General features: G+C 41.3%; 1 protein-coding gene across 4 annotated transcripts in view; it reads right to left on the bottom strand.

Annotated features, from left to right (window-relative positions):
• Positions 1–396: 396 nt before the first annotated feature.
• The window catches only part of LOC148013526 (U-box domain-containing protein 45-like), a 32,873-nt gene continuing 11,555 nt past the window's right edge, over positions 397–21,714 (bottom strand). For all 4 annotated transcript variants that reach the window (XM_087668505.1, XM_087668501.1, XM_087668503.1 and 1 more), the window contains 2 exons: positions 1,352–2,541; positions 397–1,272 (listed from right to left, as the gene is read on the bottom strand). In XM_087668505.1, coding sequence (XP_087524631.1) covers positions 696–1,272; positions 1,352–2,541 — 1,767 coding nt within the window. In that variant the 3' untranslated portion in view covers positions 397–695. The remainder of the gene's footprint in view (positions 1,273–1,351; positions 2,542–21,714) is intronic.

Genomic DNA, 21,714 nt, shown 5'->3' with positions numbered 1-21,714 from the left:
TGTTATGTACTTTTGTGGGCCAAGGTTGAATATGATTTAAAAGATCCAACTGAACCCCATTAAACCATCAACAAATCCATTACAATGTGTAGGGGGATCACCAACAAACATGTAGCCATCAACATTTTCATTTAGTAATGAGATGAAAAAAACATGTGATTGATTTTCTTGGAAAAGTACTTAAGTGATCAAGTGAGCAAGATAGTACCAATGGCAATTACCAAACACCCTTTTTGAGTAAGGGGCACATTTACTTTACATGATAATCAATATAGAGATTGTTTTTCATGAGTCAATAAACTTGACTGAGGTGGCCCAAGGTATACCTTACTGTCCTTCTAACAGTTCTCGATTTTTTGGAGTAAGGGACACATTTACTTTACATGATAATCAATATACAGAGATTGTTTTTCATGAGTCAATAAACTTGACTAAAGTGGCCCAAGGTATATCCTACTGTCATTCCAAGGGTTCTTGATTTTTTGTACAGAAAATGATGCATGCATGTGTGTCACATGAGTTTGGATAGACCACCTGCACGTCTTACAAAAGCCTATACAAAGCAAGTGTTACAAGAGCCTAGTAGAGAGATATTTTTCCAAAAGTCTTATTACTAATGGAGTGGACATGAAAAGTGGAGAGGTTACACTAAATGACTGCATGGTCTCCGTGCTGCTTCTCTAATGGCAGAAACTTCAAGCCTTCACTTCCTTTGATCGAGAAAGTAAGAAAGGCATGACACCTTCCTGTCTGAAGAGGTTGTTAATCACAAAGCTATGCTTGCAAAGCAACAACAATATAGCAGAAGCATGTCCTTGTTCTTCATTTGTTCCTGACTTCAGGTAGTCTATGATAGTGGTCAAACAATCTTGGGTTTCCATGAGCATGCATCTTCCCTCTTCAATTGATGCTATATGATACATGATGAGAAGGCATTTCTCACAAATATTCTCGTCTCTACTCTTCAGAAGGTCAACAAGCTTTTGGATTGCCAAGGTTTGAATAATTTGCCATTGATTCTCTAAAACTGTAGATATATTGCAAAGTGTAACTAAAGTATCTGAGAGATTCAGGCATGGCTTCTTGTCAAGCAAATCAACAAGCATTGGTATAGCTCCAGAAAGACCAAAATTTTCTCTGTTTTTCTCAGTACAGGAGAGTATCATCAACAAAGATAATGCTACCTCTTTCACTGTCAGTTCACTGCTTTCTTTGAGTAGTTGAATTAAATAAGGCAAGACTCCAGCATTTACTATTCGCTCCTCATTTTCTCTGCTCAAATAAAAACACATGTTAGAGAATAGTTGAAACCTATATGAAGTTAGGAAGCACCTTGAAACATACATTTTACCTGCCAAAAATTGAGAGGTCCAGTAGAATGAGAATTCCCACTTCTTGTGATGAAGTGTCACCACAAGAAAGTGCACAGCCTAGAAATTCCACAAAAAGAATAATAGTGTCATCCGTAATATAGCACAATGCATTGGGTGCATCTCTTATAAGAGTTTGTAAACCCCTTGCAGAATTACGTCGAACTTTCCAATCTTGACAAGACAGGCCCTGGAAAAATTTCTCTAAGTTCTGAATTGACCCATCTTGGTTCAGTTTCGCTCGTCTTTGCTCATTTTCAAAGTCTATGCAGGTTGCTTCTGTTCTTGAAACACCTCTTGGAAGAGTGCTTCCACATGCTTCTCCATCTTTAACTTCATAACTCCTTCCTTCCAGTTGAGAAATTATCCCATTACCTGAAAAGCTTTCTATAGAAGAATCCCCACTGCTGCCAAGATACTCTTCAACACCTATTGAACTTCCGAAACTTGAGGATGACATAGAATTCCAAGAAAGTGTAGAAAGACTTGGTGATGGAGGAGTCGCCTCTGGAGCTGGAGTGCCATTGTTTTTGCACCATAAAGCAATGAGATTCTTTACACAGGTATTTTGAGTCACTGACAAGTTGCATAAAGACTGCTTTGTCTTTGGGCAGGTATTATTGCCCTGCTGAAACCAGCTTTCAATGCAAGCGCGTTCATATGTCTGTCCAGATGCGATGATCACTGGATCTGACATTAGCTGTAGGGAAAGAGGGCACTTGAACTGTTCGGGAACATCCATTGTAGATGTCAGATCTGGCATGCTTTTGTGTTTGGATATTTCATTGCATGTTAGTAACGTGTGGGTTCTAGTCACCCCCTTTTGAACAAGTTTGTCTTGTTCCACTAAAAATGAATTAGAGCTATTACTCTTAACAGTTTTGCTGTACTTCTTCAAGCGATGCAAAAAATATAGGAGAATTGAAGCTTTTTTCTTGTCACCTCCACTTTCTGCTTTCTCAAGTAATTTTTTGAGTGCATGCCTTTCTTCAAGTACAGGTTTTATCGACACGAGACCTAAATCAATGGCAATTTGCTGAAATATAACTTCCTCTCCTGATTGCCCATCCTTCTCCTTAAGCAGTAATGAAATTATGCGAGCACCTAATTGTTTGTCCAATGGATCGAGAAAGTACTTGGCTTGACCCACTTCTTTCCGCAGTTCTGCGATCTGCAATTTTGAACTATCCAGATTATGCAACCTACATTTTCTGAAACATTTCATCTTTTTTTTTAATCAATATAAATCAGAATGATTGAAATATTCACCATGTTGTACTATTAATTTGCCTTAGTAGCAAACACAAGTGCAAAAGGAAGAGGGTGGGACAGATAGAAGAAACATGAAATGGTCGTAGTATTATCTTACCTTTATATGGCAGTATTAGCAAACACAAGTGCAAAAGGAAGGGGGTGGGACAGATAGAAGAAACATGAAATGGTCGTAGTATTATCTTACCTTTATATGGCAGTATTATCTTAGCTTTATTAAATTTTGAAAGAGAAATTATAAACCAGAAAGGAAGAGAAGGACAATCTAAGAGTTCTTTAATCTTTTAGGTCTTCGAAGTAGTATAGCAAAACTTTGTATAGCCCAGTTAAAAATATAGGGACTCCAAGACTACTAGTTTCTTCATTATTGGCATGACAGAAAAGCACCTGGGAAAAGTGATTGCGTATGGTAAATACAGTGCATGATTGTACAGGACAAGACTCATTTGAGATGAGATGAGATCTGTGGGTTTGTCAGAGATTCGAAAGGATGCCACCTTTACACATGTTGAGGACTGCGATTGAAACCTCTCATTGAAAAACAAAGAAAAGCTGTGGATAAGCATCACAAGGACATGCATTATAAAGAGGGTGACGTTGCTCAAGTTTGGCAATGCTCAATTGAAGAAAAGGAAAGAGTAGGAAAACTGATATATGAAAACTTTCCATCAAGGTGTTTTTATTTGTTCTGTTTTTTTTTTTTTTTTGTGAAACCATCATTCATCAATTCACCAATGTACAAATGGGATAGTTCTCAAAAGAATGACTATGCAAAAAATTTGTCACGAGACAGGAGTCCAAAGAAAGGATGATTGCTTTCTTTCCATATTTCATCCAAATCCCTAATATCTAATCCAACTGACCTATCTGAAAAACCTTTCTCACTGAACATGCCAAAGTAGCTCCTTCTAGTGAGTTAAAAGACATGCTGATAAGGATGCATTAAATCTTGATCTTTAATGCTTCTTCTCACAAAGTATTGGAAGACTCCCCAACCATGTTAGAACTATTTTAGTGAATCCGCAATGCTACTTAGGAGGATAGCCTCAATGGCCAACTTTGTTTTTTTACCAAGTTCAATCTAAGGTCCACATACCCTTAGATACGATTAGCTCCAAAGGATGTCCCAACATGCCGTAAAGGCTGCAACTAGCAAACTTGTCAATGCTCTCCTAGGATCTGACTTACTTTGGTAGGGACTATCAACCAGTCAATGATAGAGCACGTAGCCTAGAAAGTATAGATAGTTTTTTTCTTTGCAAGAAAAAAGTGGCTAGTTATATACAATGAAGTACATGTACTCAACACCCTGGCTGGAGCTGATACAAGGTCACACTGGGATCATATATACAAGCCTCTCAAGGCAGTTTGGCTAGTTATATTACTCACAAGACTTTACAACGAAGTACATGTGCTCCACAGCCTGGCTGGAGGATACAAGGTCACGCTGGGATCATATATATGACACTCGCCACTCAAAACCAATTGACAATGTGCCTTCCAAATGTGCCAAACTGTGAGGCTCCCAATAATCTCCCATACCTCCGACCGCTCAGCTGTTAGCTCTAGCACCTGCCGTATGGGTAGTGCCTCCAAAATGACCATAGTATAGGCACTTGCCTCGATAAGAAGAATGGTATCATGCATCTCCACCACATATAGTAGGTGGTGGCCCTGGCTAATAGCTTGTAGATGGCCCCCCAGGATACAAAACCCAAGCTAGGCGCCACACAACGAAGAATGTGGCATGCTCCTCTCCACACCAACTATGTTGCCTCACAAGGCCAAAAGCAATGCTTTGGGTTTTCCAAGCACTACAGTGGATAGTGCTTGCAAACTCTATCCAACTGCATCTGAGCCAACCAACTCCCAACACCAAGCCCCCATGTGCCAATAGCCATAGGACATAAGACACCCTCTACAACCTCCAACTATAACACAAACACCGGTAGAAGGTTAGTTGGAAAGCCTCAATAATGTTGTGTTTTGCCTGGTATTGTATTTACCAACATGCTCCTATCCATGGAACCAGCTGTAAACCATTGAAAACTGAGCATAGTTTGATCATAAATTGATCACTTCTTGATCTAAGAACTGATCACTTACTAATCTGAGAACTGATCACTAACTGTTGCAAATGTGACCTCAAACTGATCACAAAGTCATTGCAAAAACTGACCAGCAATCAATGCAAAAACTGATGCAAAACTGATCCCAATAGTGACCATAGACAGTTCTCAAATTGATCCAAAATTGAGCTGAAACTGTTTCGAATCTTTGTCTCAAAATTGAGGCAAAATTCATGCTAAACTGATTATAAGCTGATGCAAAAGTATAGCTCCAGTGCCCGTGTGAAACTCATACTCATTTGCATACATCTCATAGTGACTAGTACACTAAATAGTGACCTCATGGTCAAACATACTGTCAGCATAGTACCTTGAATGTATGCTAAATACATCCGAGATCCGCTACATATGAGAGCTGTCCACAACTGACGGAGTGAAAGTGCTACCTCCCCCTTAAGCATCAGGCAATACTCTAAATCCCTGCCCTGCTAAACTTGACTAAGCCCGAACTAAAGTCGACTTTAACCGAAAGGCATCTAGGTAAAGCTACAACAACAGAGGATGGTTTGCCAAGTTATCCTCTTCTATCCATTTGGCATCCATTGGTGAATAATTTTGAAATTCCACCATCTCTTGGAAATTTTACCTTTGACCTTTCTTTCCTTATGTGCCAAAATCTGCTCTGGTTCCAAAATTTCATCGAACTTCTCAACCTCGGGCTGAATTTCAGCAAACATATCCTTTGGCACATCACCATGAAAAGGCCTTATTGGCATTCAAGGCATTGTGTATCTGCCAATGTGGAAATAATTTCAGCCGATATGCCACATCATTGATCTTCTCCAACACCTGGAAAGGCCCATAGTACCTCATACTCAACTTCGGATACAACCTTTCTCTTCCTTTCATCTTTTTCAGCCTTGTCTTTTCAAAATGCAGCAATACGTAATTTCCCTTTGCAAATTGTAAAACACATCTATGATGATCAGCTGCCCTCTTTTGCTTTTCATGTGATCTCTGAACTGCATACTTTATCCTTGCATAGGCTGTATCCAAGTTTTCCACATAATGGTCAACCTCAAAGATCTTATCTTAGTTTGCAAGATAGGTGGTACCTTCTTGCCACCCTCAACCACCTCAAATGGAGCTTTGCTAATGGAACTATACACTATGTTATTATAAGCAACCAAACTCAACAAAGGGAAAATATTGCTCCCACTGTGTCTTGTGGTTTGAAATATGGCACCTCAAAAGATCTAACACTGTGGAATTTGCTTCCTCAGACTGACCATCTATCTACGGATGGAAGGATGATGAGAATTTCAGCGTGGTACCCATATTCTCAAACAACCCCTTTCAAAATAAACTGGTCATATAAGGGTCTCAATCACTAATGATTGACTCTGGCATACCATGTTACTTAAAGATGTGCTGCAAAAACAATCGTGCCATATGATCAACCTTTATTTTCTTCCTCACCAGAATGAAATTGGCTTATTTGCTAAACTTGCAAGCATGCATTTTCAGACAAAACAAGTTTTAACAAATCAAACTTTACCACCTGGTCCAATTTGATGAGGCATGTTTTGGATTCCCAAGGTTTGTGGAAACTTGTCCTTGGACAAGAACCACAACTTGACTCCCGTTGGTTTTCATACGAGTTTTATCGCTCTTGGAAGAGCCGAAATGCCATTGTCATAGTCAAGTTTATGCGAGGTCTCCTTTCTAAATTCCATTCTTAACTCTAGCACTTTGACCTTGCCTCTAAGCATTGGATCCATCTTGTTGACGACTATGCGGTATAAAGTCAAGTTGGCTGAGTATCGGTATCTCCTCGTTGAGTTCTCAACCACTAGGCCCCTGATTCCCCTGACGATTTAGTTACATTGTTCCTTAATAAGTTGCTATGGAAATATTTCCATTTTGTGCAACAAGGAATCCACAACCTCCTCAAATGCACACATTCTATAAATTTGAGTGTTAGCTACTGCATTACGCTAGGCTATTTAATTAGTTTCATGGGACATCCTCCACACAGGGAGTCTTTGTTGCATCTTCTTCGAAGGGGTAGCAAGGGAAGAACAAGCAAGCTCAAACTTCCAATCAAAATCCAAATCAAACACAAGCTAGTGAGTCACAAGGAACTTCCCCGTCAAAACTCAAACCTGGGTGGCAAAATGTACCAAAGAAAAATAGGTATTGTCAATATTGTCAAAACGCCGGTCACTTTGATGAGGAGTACTTTAAAGGATAAGGGTAGTCCGCCCAAGACTCGCATCTCGAGCACATCCGGTGAGGGCACTCCCGCCCTCCCTCCAACCAAGATAGGGTAGATCCACTGCTCACATGGCAACTAGTTCTTCTGCTAACTCTTCACCTAAGGAGTTGTCAGAAATGTCTACCCATCATATTGATGTGGACTTTTAGTTAGCCTCGGGCACATGTTATGTGACATTAAAAGTGATATTTAATGTCACATTAAGGTCATAAATATGGAATGTGACATTAAAAGTGACATTTAATGTCACATTAAGGTAAATCTAGGGGAACATGCACGAGAATGACCGTCCGGGCTCTTGGGCGCCCGAACGGGGTTAAGGGGAGCCTAGAGAGTAAGGGAGTCCAGGAATAGTAGGACTTCAGGAAGTTGACGGCTGGCAAAGGAATCCGGGTAGAGGGCCAGCACATATCTAGGCGTGGTTGGGAGGAGAAGGATACTCGTGCTTTCATCGTTTTTGGTGGATCTGTCTCTCCGTCATCTATCATTGGTATCAGAGCCTATGGTTCAATGTCTCAGATCGTTAATCGTTCGTCAAACTGTCAGAAATCCGTCAGGTTGTCAGTCGCCAGTCAGGCCGTCAGTCTTTTGTGAAGTCGCGTGAGCACCAGGCGACGGGCCGTGAAGAAAAACGAAAGGGGAGAAGCGCCACGTCACATCACGTCACATCGTGTGAGTATCTGGAACCAGGCGCCGTGAAAACGCGACGGGACGGGCCGTGAAGGAAAACAAAAGGGGAGAAGCGCCACCGTCACAGTAATGTGACATCCTACGTTACGGGCAGAAAAAGAAAAAGAGAAGCGTGGGTCGCGAGGACCAGGATCGCGTGGAACCAGACTAGACGTGGGTCATGAAAAAACGTGATTCTGTCACGATTGCTATTGACGAATATGACTGCGACTGTTGTGTGAGGGACAGAAGAATGTCATATACGATTGAAGTCAGGAAACTGGATTTCTAGCATGATTACTTCACTGTTTTAATCCGGGAAGATACAATCTGTTTCTTACTCTTCGAGTTTCTTTCCGAATCAACAGCCACTATCTGCCATTAAAAATCAGGGAAGTACTTTACTTGTATGCAAATTTCTTATTTTTGCTTTCCAATTCCAGTGTATTAATGGCAGAAAAAGGGAAAGAAAGGGTAATGGAAAGTTCTAGTTCTGGGAATCAACCTATGGTAGATCCCCATGAACCAGACATGCAAGAAGAACAATGTGAAGAATTTTGCCCCTTGCAATTGGACTGCATAAGGAAAAGGTTCAGGCAGCTAAAGACTTTTTGGAGGATATGAATAGTATGTTAAAATTTGCTCAAGAAAATATTAAAAAAGCTCAAAATCGAGCTAGAGCATATGCAGATCCTCACCGAAGAGACATCTCCTTTAAAGAAGGAGAATTGGTCTATCTTAAGGTGCCTGAACAAACCAAAACTATGAAAAAGGGACATTGTCCAAAGCTTTCACCAAGGTATTGTGGTCCTTTCATAATACTTAAAAGGGTGGGAGAATTGGCTTACAAGCTCCAACTACCTGCTATATTCTATGACCAATCTAATCCACATGAACCAGAAAAAATATTAAATGTTCGTAATAGGCGAACGAGGAATACTATTTATCAAGAATGTTTGGTTAAGTGGAAAGATTGTTCAGAAGAAAGCTCAACATGGGAGCGAGTAAGTACTTTAAAGAAAAGGTTTCCCGATTTACAGTTAGACCTTCCAAATATCGTTTTCGAGGACGAAACCGATTCTTAAGGGGAAGGAAATGTGACATTAATGTGACATTAATGTGATATTTAATGTCACATTAAGGTCATAAATATGGAATGTGACATTAAAAGTGACATTTAATGTCACATTAAGGTAAATCTAGGGGAACATGCACGAGAATGACCGTCCGGGCTCTTGGGCGCCCGAACGGGGTTAAGGGGAGCCTAGAGAGTAAGGGAGTCCAGGAATAGTAGGACTTCAGGAAGTTGACGGCTGGCAAAGGAATCCGGGTAGAGGGCCAGCACATATCTAGGCGTGGTTGGGAGGAGAAGGATACTCGTGCTTTCATCGTTTTTGGTGGATCTGTCTCTTCGTCATCTATCATGTTATCTCTCTTGAGGAAAAACTTGATGAGTCCCCTTCCTACTCCGAATTGCCCTCTCCTTCAAGTTTGCAGCCAGAAGCACTTGAGCACACTTTCTCTAGAGACCCTTCTGTTGAGCTAAAACACGCTTTTCAGCTTATTAGCATTCTTAAACAACCCCAAAACACACTTAATTAATGAAAAAGTCCGAGAGAGTTTCAATGGTCCCCCAAAAACCCTAATTCTTTGGGGAAACCTTCAACATCTATAAATAGACAGGCTGCCCCCATTCAGCATTATCCCTTTTTGCAAGTTTCTCACCCTTGTGTGCAGATTTCAGGCATCAATCTCCCTCCACGTGGCTGTCCAACCTCGCAACCGTTGCCACCTCTCCATCGGCCCTTGCAATGCCTTGCGCCTTCCTCCAAGCTGTCGCCCGTTGTCTGGCGCCCTCTTCCAAGCTGCGTTTGGCATCCACTTGCCATCCCTAGCATCTCCACCACCTCCTAGAGTGCCTGCTTTTGATCCACATCAGCCAGGCATCAATCTCCACACCCTCCAACTACCTGCGTTTGGGCTCCCTCTACCTGACGATGATATGGCTACTTCCCTCTCCATCAGGCGACATCCTTTAGCTCGTGTTTGCACCCTTCTGGAGCCACCTGACATTATCTCCCTCTTTTGTAGCAGCTGTTGCCTCAGTCTCCTTAGCTTCTTGGCATGAGCGTTTTGCAAATTCCTCACTTCACACTCCGACTAGTGGTCAACACAGACTTGGGATCCGTCTCCGGTGGACGTCACTCTCTAACACTTTGCTCTACCCTTGAGTATATGTACTCTCTTACATTCATTTACAGTATTCATTCACTTCAAAGTTGTATTCTTCTCTCCCTTCTTTTGTTTGTGTTTGAGTTTTGAGTTTTTGCTTTCTGTGTGTGTCTCTCTCTTTGTGTTTTTGTCATGGTCGTACACTATGTTTCCTTAATACAAACCCTAGCAGTTTTCTTCACATGGTATCAGAGCCGATGCTCTTGTAAAGAGTATCCTGCAAATATTGTGGAGAGCTTGGTGTTGCACAAGACACACAATACGACTCGTAACCGAATCACAATGTCACAGACACCTTCTCCAATTCCTATGATGTCCTATCAAGCTTCTCCATCACTAGAGACTCTGAGACAGCATTATGGACTCGGTGAGAATGACAACACTCCACCTTCACCGTCACCTTCTTTTTCTACTCCTATTCCAAATTTCACCCACATGACAGAGGACTTTGAGGAGTACTATTGCAACAAGTATGGTGATGTTTACACCGCTCCTACCAGTTTTACTACCACATTCGGACTGGTTGATGAGGCTGGCCACCTCTCCGATCATGGAAGATAAAAGGCATTCGAAACGTCTGATGATCCATCTTCATCATCTCAGCCAGGTCCAATGTCAAGTTCGTACAATCCTTTTGAGTTGCATGAATCAAAACCCTCGCCTATTTCTTCTTTTGAGGTACAGGATCTGGATGGCTTTGCATCTGTAAACTTCAATAGAGGGGGCTCTCGAACAAGTCATAATTCAGGTACATATATAGCTTCTGTTTCATTTGAGCATGTAACACACATTTCTCAATTCCCTCCCATCCCACCCTCTTCTACATAACACCTTGATCACCTCTCATCATCTTTCCAAAACCTTGGATTACACTACACATCCGCATCACACACACTAGGGATTGGTGTCAAAATGACTAAGTGACCAGAGAGACAGTAGGGTTTGCAAGGGAAAACACAGTGTGTACGACGAACACTGAGAGAGAAAAGTAACACAGAAGATGATGAAAGATGAATCATGCTGATGAAGTGAATCTGATACAAGGGTGCCATAGCACAAAGGAAGCCCTAGAGTGCAGGGAGAGTGCCGAAGAAGCCTCTGAGTCTGCAAACGCAGGATAAGGAGGGGTCGCTTGGAGCAGCAAGACTACCATCGAAGGGTGAGGAGCCTCTAAATCTACAAACGCAGGGATGAAAAGTGGTACCTACGAGCAGGGAGAGAGCCGATGAAGCCTCCGTCTGTAAATGCAAGCCTAATAAGGTGACGCCAGCTGCTAGGAGTGATGCCAAGTAGTGAGAATGAGTCAAATGCTGAAACCGCAGATGAAGACATACTTTGGGAGTGAAACGCTAGCTGTGGAGTAACGTCAAAAGGAAGGAAGGCAGCCAAGAACCAATCGCAAGGTGCAACTGCCTCTGATGAAGGTGACGCCTGCTGGAGAGAGACGCCAGATGGTGAGGAACCTCCCTGGCAGCCAAACGCAAGAAGGTGGAGCCGTCAGAAGGGTGGAGGATGACACCAGATAGGATGGATGTTGACGCTAAGAGAGTATGGACTCCAAACGCAAGGTGTAGGAGCATAGAAGATGTTGTCGCCAACAATGGATGATGGACGTCAACTGAAGAGAAGCACACTGCCACCATAAACACAGCCAACTAGAGATGAAGGCTAGCGCCAGGAGAGTGTGGAGATGGTCGTAGAAGAGGAGAGAGAGATGATGGAAGAGAGAGTGTCAAAAGATTGACGAAGAGAGAATGAGAGTGACAGACTGAAGGATCAGCCGTAAGGAATGAATGAGAGACTGGCCTATAAATAGGCACAATCAGTCTAGGGTGGCGCCCGTTTTTGGGGCTACAAACCCTAAACGCAAAACCTAAATGCAAAACACAAAAATTGCGGGTGAAGGGTGAAGGGTTTCTCAACAATTGGATCTTCCATCTCCATTCCTAGCACTTTCTCATTCTCTACCCCATTCTCTACCTCTTTGCACCTTGCTACTTCGTTAGGGGGAATATCACCCTTTAACACAGTTTCCCTCGCCTTTCTGCAAATGAGTACACCCATAGCACCTGGGACGACTGTGATGGGCATCCCATACTCGAATACATTGGACCTGCACACCACGCATTGGTTGTTGCATGTCATAAGGATTTGTGCCATACATCCCAATATGTGGTCTCTCTGAAGTGCATATTTTATCTTTGCATAGGCTACATCCAAGTTTTTCATATAAAACGATCGACTTCAAAGATCTTATCCTTAGTTTGCAGAATAGGTGGTACCTTCCTGCCATCCTCGACCACCTTAAATAGAGCTTTTCCCATAGAACTATGCACTATGTTATTGTAAGCAACTCAACCAAGGGCAATATTGCTCCCACTGTGTCTTGTGGTTTGAAACATAGCATCTCAAAAGATCTAACACAGTGGAATTTGCTTCCTCGGACCGACCATCTATTTGCGCATGAAAGGATGATGAGAATTTCAGCATAGTACCCATATTCTCAAACCACCCCTTCCAAAATAAACTGGTCATCCGCGGGTCTCAATCACTAATGATCGACTCTGGCATACCATGATACTTTAAAGATGTGCTGCAAAAACAATCTTGCCATATGATCAACCTTTATTTTCTTTCTTACCAGAATGAAATGGGCTTGTTTGCTAAACCTGCAAATAATAGCCCATATCCCATCATTTCCTGTAGGTGTCTTAGGAAGCTCAAAAATAAAGTCCATTGCAATGCTCTGGCAAGGCCTATCTGGAATACACAAGGGTTGCAACAAACCCGGCATCTTTTACCTATTATGCTTTACCTTCTGGCATACGATATATGTCTTAACAAATTATTCTACATCATGCCTCAAAGCTAGCCAATAAAAGAAATGCTCCACTGCCTTGACAGTGGCATCAATACCTATGTGTCCTACATGCGGAGGAGCATGACTTTCAGTGATAACTCTAGACCTTAACTACTTTGTGACACACAGTCGTCCATGCATCATTAGAAATCCATCTCTTAGCACAAAGTATTCATGTATTTGGCCATTGCAAAGCTGATCATAAACATTAGCAAAGTCTGAATCAGTAACATATTGCTCTTTCATGGCATTCAACTCAATGTGATAAACCATGCTGATGGCTGAAATTTGTGGCTTATGTGACAGTCCATCAACCATAACATTCTTTTTACCATCAATGTGTACAATTTGAAAATAAAACATAGAGAAAAAATTTGCCCATCTCATATGCTTCTCTAACAACTTTGCCTACGTCAGAAAGTACCTCAAAGTTTGATGGTCTGTCTGCACTATAAAATCAGCCCCCAAAAAATAATGTTTCCACGTAGACAGTGCATGAATTACAGCCAGAGCTCTTTCTCATATACCTAGAAATTCTTTTCTGCACCATGGAGAATTCGGCTCTCATAAGCCACAACTCGGCCGTCCTACATAAGAACAGCCCCAATGTTATTACCACATGCATCACATTGAACTATGAATGACTTAGATCGAGCAACACAATCACAGGATCTAAAGTCATCTTTTCCTTCAACTTTTCAAATGCTGAAATTTCCACTACTGTCATGATGTCCACCTCAAAGGTACTTGTCAACCAATTTGATGTGAACATTTGCTTGAATTGTACCCACGTTGACAGTACTCTACCTTGCATCAAAAGAGTGGACCACCACTGTAATGCATTCCCTTTCAAGAAAGTGGTTGCTTTTCGAATCTTCAAGGACTCCGTGAAGTTTCCCCCTGAATGAAAGTCAAAGCTTTCAACCTATCTTGTACGCCACTGAAGGACTCAAAATTCACTGCGTTTCTACCCTCATCATAGTCTTTTGCTGCCCCTTTGGGTGTCAAGTTGTCATACACTGGCTTCTGCAAAAAGGGTATATTTTCTGAATTTACATCAAAACCAACGCCAAACAGAGCATCTGCATGACCAACATTCATTCCTTGAGCCCCATAAGCATTCGAGGGTGCAGATGCAATACCAAACATGCTATTTTGTGTCCCAGGCATCAAGCCAATGCTGCCATATATAGGATTTTGCATATTTCCAGCCATACCCAAATACATTGGGCCTTGCACAACATGCATTGGTTGATGCATACCATAGGGATTTATACCATACATTCCCGTATGTAGTCCTTGTCCAATCATAGCATGAAAAATCGTGTTTCCACCAAAATGTCTTGACTGCCCCATCATAGCATGCATGTCCGGTTATCCAAAATCCATTGGATTGGCACTTCCGTGATAGCCTTGCACTTGCATTTATTGCCCCATAGATACCAACTGTTTTATTTCATTAGCATCTTTGGGAGCTTCAAATGAAGGGTTTGGCATTATCTTTGGTGCATCTTGCTGCCCCAAAGTGTAGAAGACGTCTTCTTCTTCTTGCCTTTGTTGTCCTTTGGAGCATTCAAAAATCAGGTAAATTGAGGATCCTTTGCCAATTCAGCAAAGAGATTTGCTGCTATCCTCATCCGATTCTTGAACTGGTCATCAAATTCAGTAAAGAGATTTGTTGCTGTCCTCATCCGATTCTTGAACTGGTCATCAAATTCCTCTTCCCTTTGCTGGTCATCAACCTCCTTATGCCCTAAAGGCCATGCATCTTACCCAATATCAACATTTTCAGCTTGTTGTCCATGGTCTAAGCCCAAGGTCAAGCATTGCATTGCCTTCATTCCCATGTGAATGTTCATACTAAGAGGCATTATCACTACTTGAGTCCATCTCACTATATGAAGACATATTACTGTAATTTCTCAGTTGAGAGTAAATATCAGCAGTAGCATAAAACTTGGCTTGCAATCACGTGCCTGGGGCCCACTAAATCAAGCGATTGAGTGGTAATCCCAGCAATGGAACCATATAATCAACCTTCCTCCTCCAATAGGGTGGTAAATAACCTGATTAAGCATTATTTACAGCAATTAACAAATTCACCAAATTGAAATGCATACTTTACTATATAATCTTGGACATTGGACACCTTGTTGGCCCCAAAACTACCGCCCCTTTCGGTATTTATTTAACTTAATTGAAGAAGAAGTTGATGTACAATGGGATTCTCCCAATCCCTTTCGGTATTCCAACTCCCCTTGCTATCCAAAATGACCAGCAAGTCTTCAATCTGATTTGCCCCTTGATTTGGGCAATCAATTGGCTTTCACCCACTTTGATGAAGATGGAAAATGCCCCAAATTCAACGATTTTATGGTCCCTTCACTTGAATAGGCTAAAAAAAAGCTTCAACCCTGTTGAATCCAAGTCTTGGAGCTTCCAAATTCTTGCACACTTCCCGAGGCTGTTGTTAACCCTAATTGCTGCTCTACAGATTAGGATTTACAGCAGAGAAATTTGAAATTTCTCAGCCTCTAGTGATCTCAATGCTGTAATCTTCAAACCAAGGCTGTAGAAAGGCTGGGAGATGAGAGAGAATGCTAAGGAGAGAGAAAATTCAGACTTTCTTAGCGGAGAACTGAAGAAAATCTATCATTTACTGCTACTGCCCTTTCTCAACATCTTGTAGATGCAAAGAACTGAAGAAAATCTGTCATTTACTATTGTTGCCCTATCTCAATAGCCTGTAGATGTTCCCTCTCTCTTGCGAGCTAAATATACTAAAAATGCCTCTCTTCAATCTCTAAAGACGTTTTTCAGTCTTGCATGGGCATTTTTTTTACAAGTAACAACCTTCCCAAATAGTTTTTCCAGCATCATCCATAATTAAATATTATTTTTCAATCTTTAAAAATTGAAAATTAATCTAATAATTATTTCGGTGCCCTGAAAAATAATCTAACTAGCCAATAATTAAATTAGCTAGGCAACTTCCATTTCCGAGTGTCTCTGTGCCATCTTTGACCATCAGATTGGCGTTAAGTACCATTAAACGCCACTTCTCTAGTGTCACCAACTAACACTTATTGCCCAATGAATGACCTAGGCCAACAACTGGTACTAGATACCACAAGTACCTATGCGGCATAACTTATAGCAACTTTTGCCTTCGACATCCTGTGATTTCCTGAGGTCGTGGGCTCATAAATTTACTCCAACACCAATTACACCTCACATGTGCAACATTTACTTAACCATGTGATTAAAAATTACTCCACATGTTAAGTGAGGTTTCAAAAAGACATGTCCTCATGGCAGTCTTCATATGTGATGTGGGTGCAAAGGTCTCCTCGTAATCAATGCCTATCTCTTAACATAATCCTTTATCACAAGTCTAGCTTTGTAGCAATCAATGTTACTATCTACATGACGTTTAAGCTTAAAGATCCACTTAGTGCCAAAGGCACGCTTGCATTTAGGCGAGTCACATAACTCCCGAGTATTGTTCTCATCAATGCGTTGCAACTCTGATCACATAGCATCCAACCCATATGTATCCTCCAAAGCATCCTCAACACAAAGAGGCTCTTCACCACAAGAAGCAGTCAATAAGCACTTTCTGTAAAGTTTCTTGATGCCTACAAAGAAGCTTCTCTATTCGCTACCTCAATGGAGGGAAAATCAAGCTGAAAATCAGTATGGGAAGGTTGCAGAATTTGCTGCAATGGTGCATGAGATTCAGCAAATGCATGCTCAACAATCCTTGGCAATGATTTAAATAATGGTATAAGCCAAGCAAACACATCTTCATGGCCAACAGTCAACTGATTTTTGCAATCATACAAAGGCATTTCTAAATTTTCTGAAAAGACGACGTCTCTACTAACAAGCAATTTGCTACTCCTCTTAGCTCCCTCATCCCGCAATGTTGAGCCAAGTTGGTAGCACGTTGATAGCTCCACCCTCATCCGTGACATGGTCCCTTGTTGTGTCTCCGGCTTACCTTGTAAACGCATTCTTGATATGAATATGAGCTTCTGCCCTCAAGATGGGCCATTCTACAAACTTGTGAGCATTCTGTGCATACCGTGTCGCGTTTCATGTCGTGTTGAGTTGGTGCCATGACGTATTGAGTTGGTGAAAGTGCGATGTTGCACAATGGATCTAGTGCTCAGACAAGGTCAAGAGAGGGCCTTGCGTGGGACTCTGAGGGCCGGACCATCACACTTGGTATCAAGTAACCAATTGATACAACCAGTGGCCTTTGCTCTCAATATTGTACCCAATAAAAACACATTTAATTACTTTGATATGCAACTTTTGCCTCTTTTGAGATGACATGATTGTAGACAAGACATCCAAAAGTATGCACGTGTGCACCCATTGGCTTTTTGCCATTCCATGCCTCATTGGGCATGACATCCTTTAATACCCAAGTAGGTAAACAATTTAGCACATAGCAAGCTATATGAATGGTATCCAACCAAAACTTATCTGGCAAAGACTTTCATTTAACCATAAATTTGGCCATCTCCATAAGACATTCGACTACACAAGGCATAGTGCATTGATGAGTAATGCCCCTAGAAGGAAGAAATGCTACAAATTCCTTTGGCATATTAAAACTAGTCTTCCTTCCATGGATGGTGGTAATTCTCTAATTATAACTTAGTTACAGTAGTAACATTTATTACAAAATTGAGAAATGTAGATTCACTTACAATCTTAGACAATGGACATCCTGTTGGCCCCAAAACTGGCGCTCTTTTCAGTATTTATTTAACTTAATTGAAGAAGAAGTTGATGTATAATGGGATTCTCCCAATCCCTTTCGGTATTCCAACTTCCCTTACTGTCCAAAATGACCAGCAAGTCTTCAATCTGATTTGCCCCTTGATTCGGGCAATCAATTGGCCTTCACCCACTTTGATGGAGATGAAAATTGCTCCAAATTCATTGATTTGCTGGTCCCTCAACTTAAATTCGACTGAAAACACCTTCAACCCTGTTGAATCCAAGCCTTGGAGCTTTCAATTTCTGGCATGCTCCGCGAGGCTGCTGCTAAACCCTAATTTCTATTGTTTGCAAATTAGGGTTTACAGCAAATAAACCTGAAATTTCCCAACCTTTGGTAATCTCAATGCTGTAATCTTCGGAGCAAGGCTTCAGAAAGGCTGGGAGATGAGAGAGAATGCTGAAGAGAGAGAAAATTCACACTTTCTTTGCAAAGAACTGAAGAAAATCTGTCATTTACTGCTACTGCCTTGTCTCGATAACTTGTAGATGCAAAGAACTAAAGAAAATCGGTCATTTACTACTACTACCCTATCTCAACAGCCTGTAGATGCTGTCATTTGCTGTTGATTGGTCTTCTCCTACATCTAGTTGCCTCAAAAGATCCTCCAATGGTTACAAATCGGACCAGCAACATCTCCTCTCTCTCTCTTGCAGGCTGAATACACTAAAATGCCTCTCTCCAACCTCTAAAGATGTTTTTTAGTCTTGCATTGGCATTTTTTACAAGTGGCAACCTTTCCAAATGGTTTTTCCAACGTTATCCATAATTAAATATTAATTTTTAATCTTTAAATATCGAAAATTAATCTAATAATTATTTCAGTGCCCTGAAAAATGATCTGACTAGCCAATAATTAAATTGGCTAGGCAACTTCCATTCTCAAGTGCCTTTGTGCCATCTTTGACCAGCAAATTTTTGTTAGGTACCATTAAACACCACTTCTCTAGCGTCACCAATTGACACCACCATATCATCCTTGTACAAGTGTGACAATCCATTAAATTTTTAAGTGCACAAACAAAGCATGCCATAAGCAGATAAGGTGGAAGCATCCACAACCATAGCATCCGAACAAGGTTGTTTATCATAAATATTAAGTCTACACAAGCCATGGCATAAAGTACCAATAATGATAATCGCATCATCATCATGTGTGTCCTTAACCACACATCATGGCCCAACGAACCAATCTTCAAAGCCACTAGTCATAATGATCGATACTTAAAACAGGTTCTTTTGAATGCCAAATACATACAAAACATCCATTAAGGTGACATACAGGTTCTTTTGAATGCTAGGTACATATAAAACATCCTTTAAGAAACCCTCAACTTCAAAAAATTAGGGTTTTTGCACTTTCAAGGTTTCTAAGTTTTTCTACACAAAAGAAAATTGCAGAGATGGACAAGGTGGATCCGAAATTGCACAAATTTTGGAAACCCACAAATTCAAAAATTAGTGTTTTTGAGTTTTTTTACCAGATCTGCAGAAAATGGTGTAGGCAGGGCTGAGATGGTGGGCAGGGCTGAGAGAGGTTGCATGCGGGACTGCATGCAAGGCTGCAAGGAGGGCTGTGTAGAAAGAAGGGCAATGTGCAGCTTGCACCATGAGAGAGGCTGTGTAACTTGCGTAGTGAGAGAGGGCGCAGCAGAAAATGCCACAGCTGCAGTGCTCGGAACGATGGCAGCTGCAGGCAGCAATGCCATGAGGAACTCCATATGTTGCAGTTGGCGATGGAACCAAGGCCAGCAGCACAATGGCTCTGATACCACTGTTGGATCAAATGTGCAGCTCCATAGACATGAAGTGGAGTAGAGAGAGTGAGAGTGAGAGTAGACACACAAAAAAGCATGCAAGAGTACCTTCACTGCAATGAATCACAAGAATGAAAGGTACAACTCTAAGGTTATATAGACCTACACGCTGAAGTGTGTTCACGTGGGGAAAAAACCCCTCCCATGCAAGAGGGTAAAAAGTGGCTATGGATAGGGTGTGTTCACACTAGAATGACTCAAGAAGAAAACACAAGGTGTATTTAACAATGGGCTGGTGGTATGGACACTAACCATACCACCAGCCCATCTGATGGGAGCTTGGGCCATTACACTACTAAGTCCGGAGGGTGGGCCCATGTTGGCTCTTTGGCTAGGAAGTGTGCTTCATGCCCACCCCTCTATGTTTCTTTGTTTATGTTTCTATGGCTTGTGTAATGTTGCACACGTAGATTGGATTTACATGGTCATCTCATAGGGGATTCTCATCTAAAGCAGTTTTCAAAAACTAGATGTATCAGAGTTTCGACAAGGAATAACCAAGGTTTAACTGCAGGATGGACAAGGTATTCCCTCCACAATGCAGCTTGAAAAGGAATGTGTGATGTACTTTCATGACATTTGACACCTTCACTGTTACACACTCTTTTGTGTGTGCTAGATATATAGGTAAAACTATGTATAAGTGCACATGTCAGAAGCTGACATACCCAAATAATGCTATCAGACCTCTTGATACATCAAAGTTAGCCTGGTTGGGATGGTCAGACTCTGGAATTTTACTTCCAGTTCCAGGACATTGGAGTCCCCAGGATTCTTGATTATAAATCAGTCATGATATCAAGGACTTATCACAGCATTATGGAAGCAAGGACTGAATGGATTGGTTCCTGCAAGAATTTTGTCAAATATCTCCAGATTGGCATCCCATCACCTTGATCTTCACATTCACCTAAATCATCACTAATCTAGCAATATGGTCCTGTTGAATAGTTCAGGAGCCTTAACAGCATGGATAATGGGAAAGGATGTTTTTGATTTGCCTAAAACCCAGGGTGAGGAGAGACATTTTCACAAGATGCATTCAGTAGTACTGCCTTTATACGGGCAATATTGCATTTTGGGACCAGATTCCTTCACAACGTCAATATAGTCCCATTGAGTAGTGTCAAAAGCCTAGGAGAGCACATCCTGCTGGGTGACCTTAGCATATTCTTAAGTAAGCATACATTGTTGGTGTCAGGGAATAATTCTTTATTGTGAAGAGTGCAAAACACAATGCAACTAGTTTTCAGTTCATGAGTGGATTTGGCCCCAGAATGCAACATTGAATGTATAAAGACAGCACTGTCGAATGCATCTTGAAAAAATGTCTCCCCTCAATATGGTTAGGCAAATCAGTCAGGCAAGGTTGCCCTCTGAGTGCATTCTTATGTACCACTGCCACTCACCCATTGTTGCCCACTGAGTGTGTTCTTATGTGTCACTGCCATTCACCCATTGTTGCCCTATATGGTTCAGTTTACTTTGTAGGAATAACTACATCATTTATCTTTTCTTGATGGTCAAACCCTCTTGGCACACGCCAGTGCTGCTGATTCTACCCTGCACTTATTTGGAGATGCTACTGATTTACACATTAACTTTCAAACTGAAAACTCCTACCTTTAACACCAGGAGAATGATATCCCCATCTATGGCTGGGCCAAATTTCATAGCTTGATGAATTGGGCAGCTTGTTTGCCTAACTGATCATACACTGAATCAAAGTAAAATTGGTTAATAAAGATTTCTACATTGGCCACTACGTGTTCACCTAAGGAGAGTATGATCTTTATTTCTAACTGGCAACTGCCGATTGGAAAAAGGTATTGCAAAAGCCTCCTTTAATAAAAACTCCCCTGCAATTGAGAGTTGACATTGAAGCAGAGCATTTTTTAGTTTCCACTAGCAATACAAATCTGCAGTAAACAAACTTTCTTGGTAAAGGCAGCATTCAGTGCAAGATGTGCTATCTTCTTCTGACAATGCTCCCCTTTCCTCAAACTCAACATAGCTGGCATTACGAATCCATTAGGGACCTCTTTGGCATAGCACGAGTGTGTCAACTGGAGCCATTCCAGTCCATCTGGATAGGAAGCTTTTGGAGTGGCCATTTTTATGCAATCACCCTGATTTTCCTTAAATTGTATTGCACCAAATAACTGTAGCTAAGGTTTATCTATGCTTGTTACCTCCACCATGGACTGCTAAATGTGTAAATTAAATTGGGGGAATTGAAGCAGACACAAAAAACTTTGAGGTTGTGATCTACCACTAACACAGTTTTTCTATAATGATGTTTGGTGCGCAGGTCTCCATGGGACACTTTTTGGATACATGTCACATTGTTTC

This window comes from Lygodium microphyllum, chromosome 26 (genome assembly GCF_053477565.2).
Source record: "Lygodium microphyllum isolate KBCC chromosome 26, Lygodium_microphyllum_v1.1.10, whole genome shotgun sequence".
Lineage (NCBI taxonomy): Eukaryota > Viridiplantae > Streptophyta > Polypodiopsida > Schizaeales > Lygodiaceae > Lygodium > Lygodium microphyllum.
Note: the sequence above shows the minus strand (reverse complement) of the source record. Positions and strands in the feature narration are given on the sequence as shown.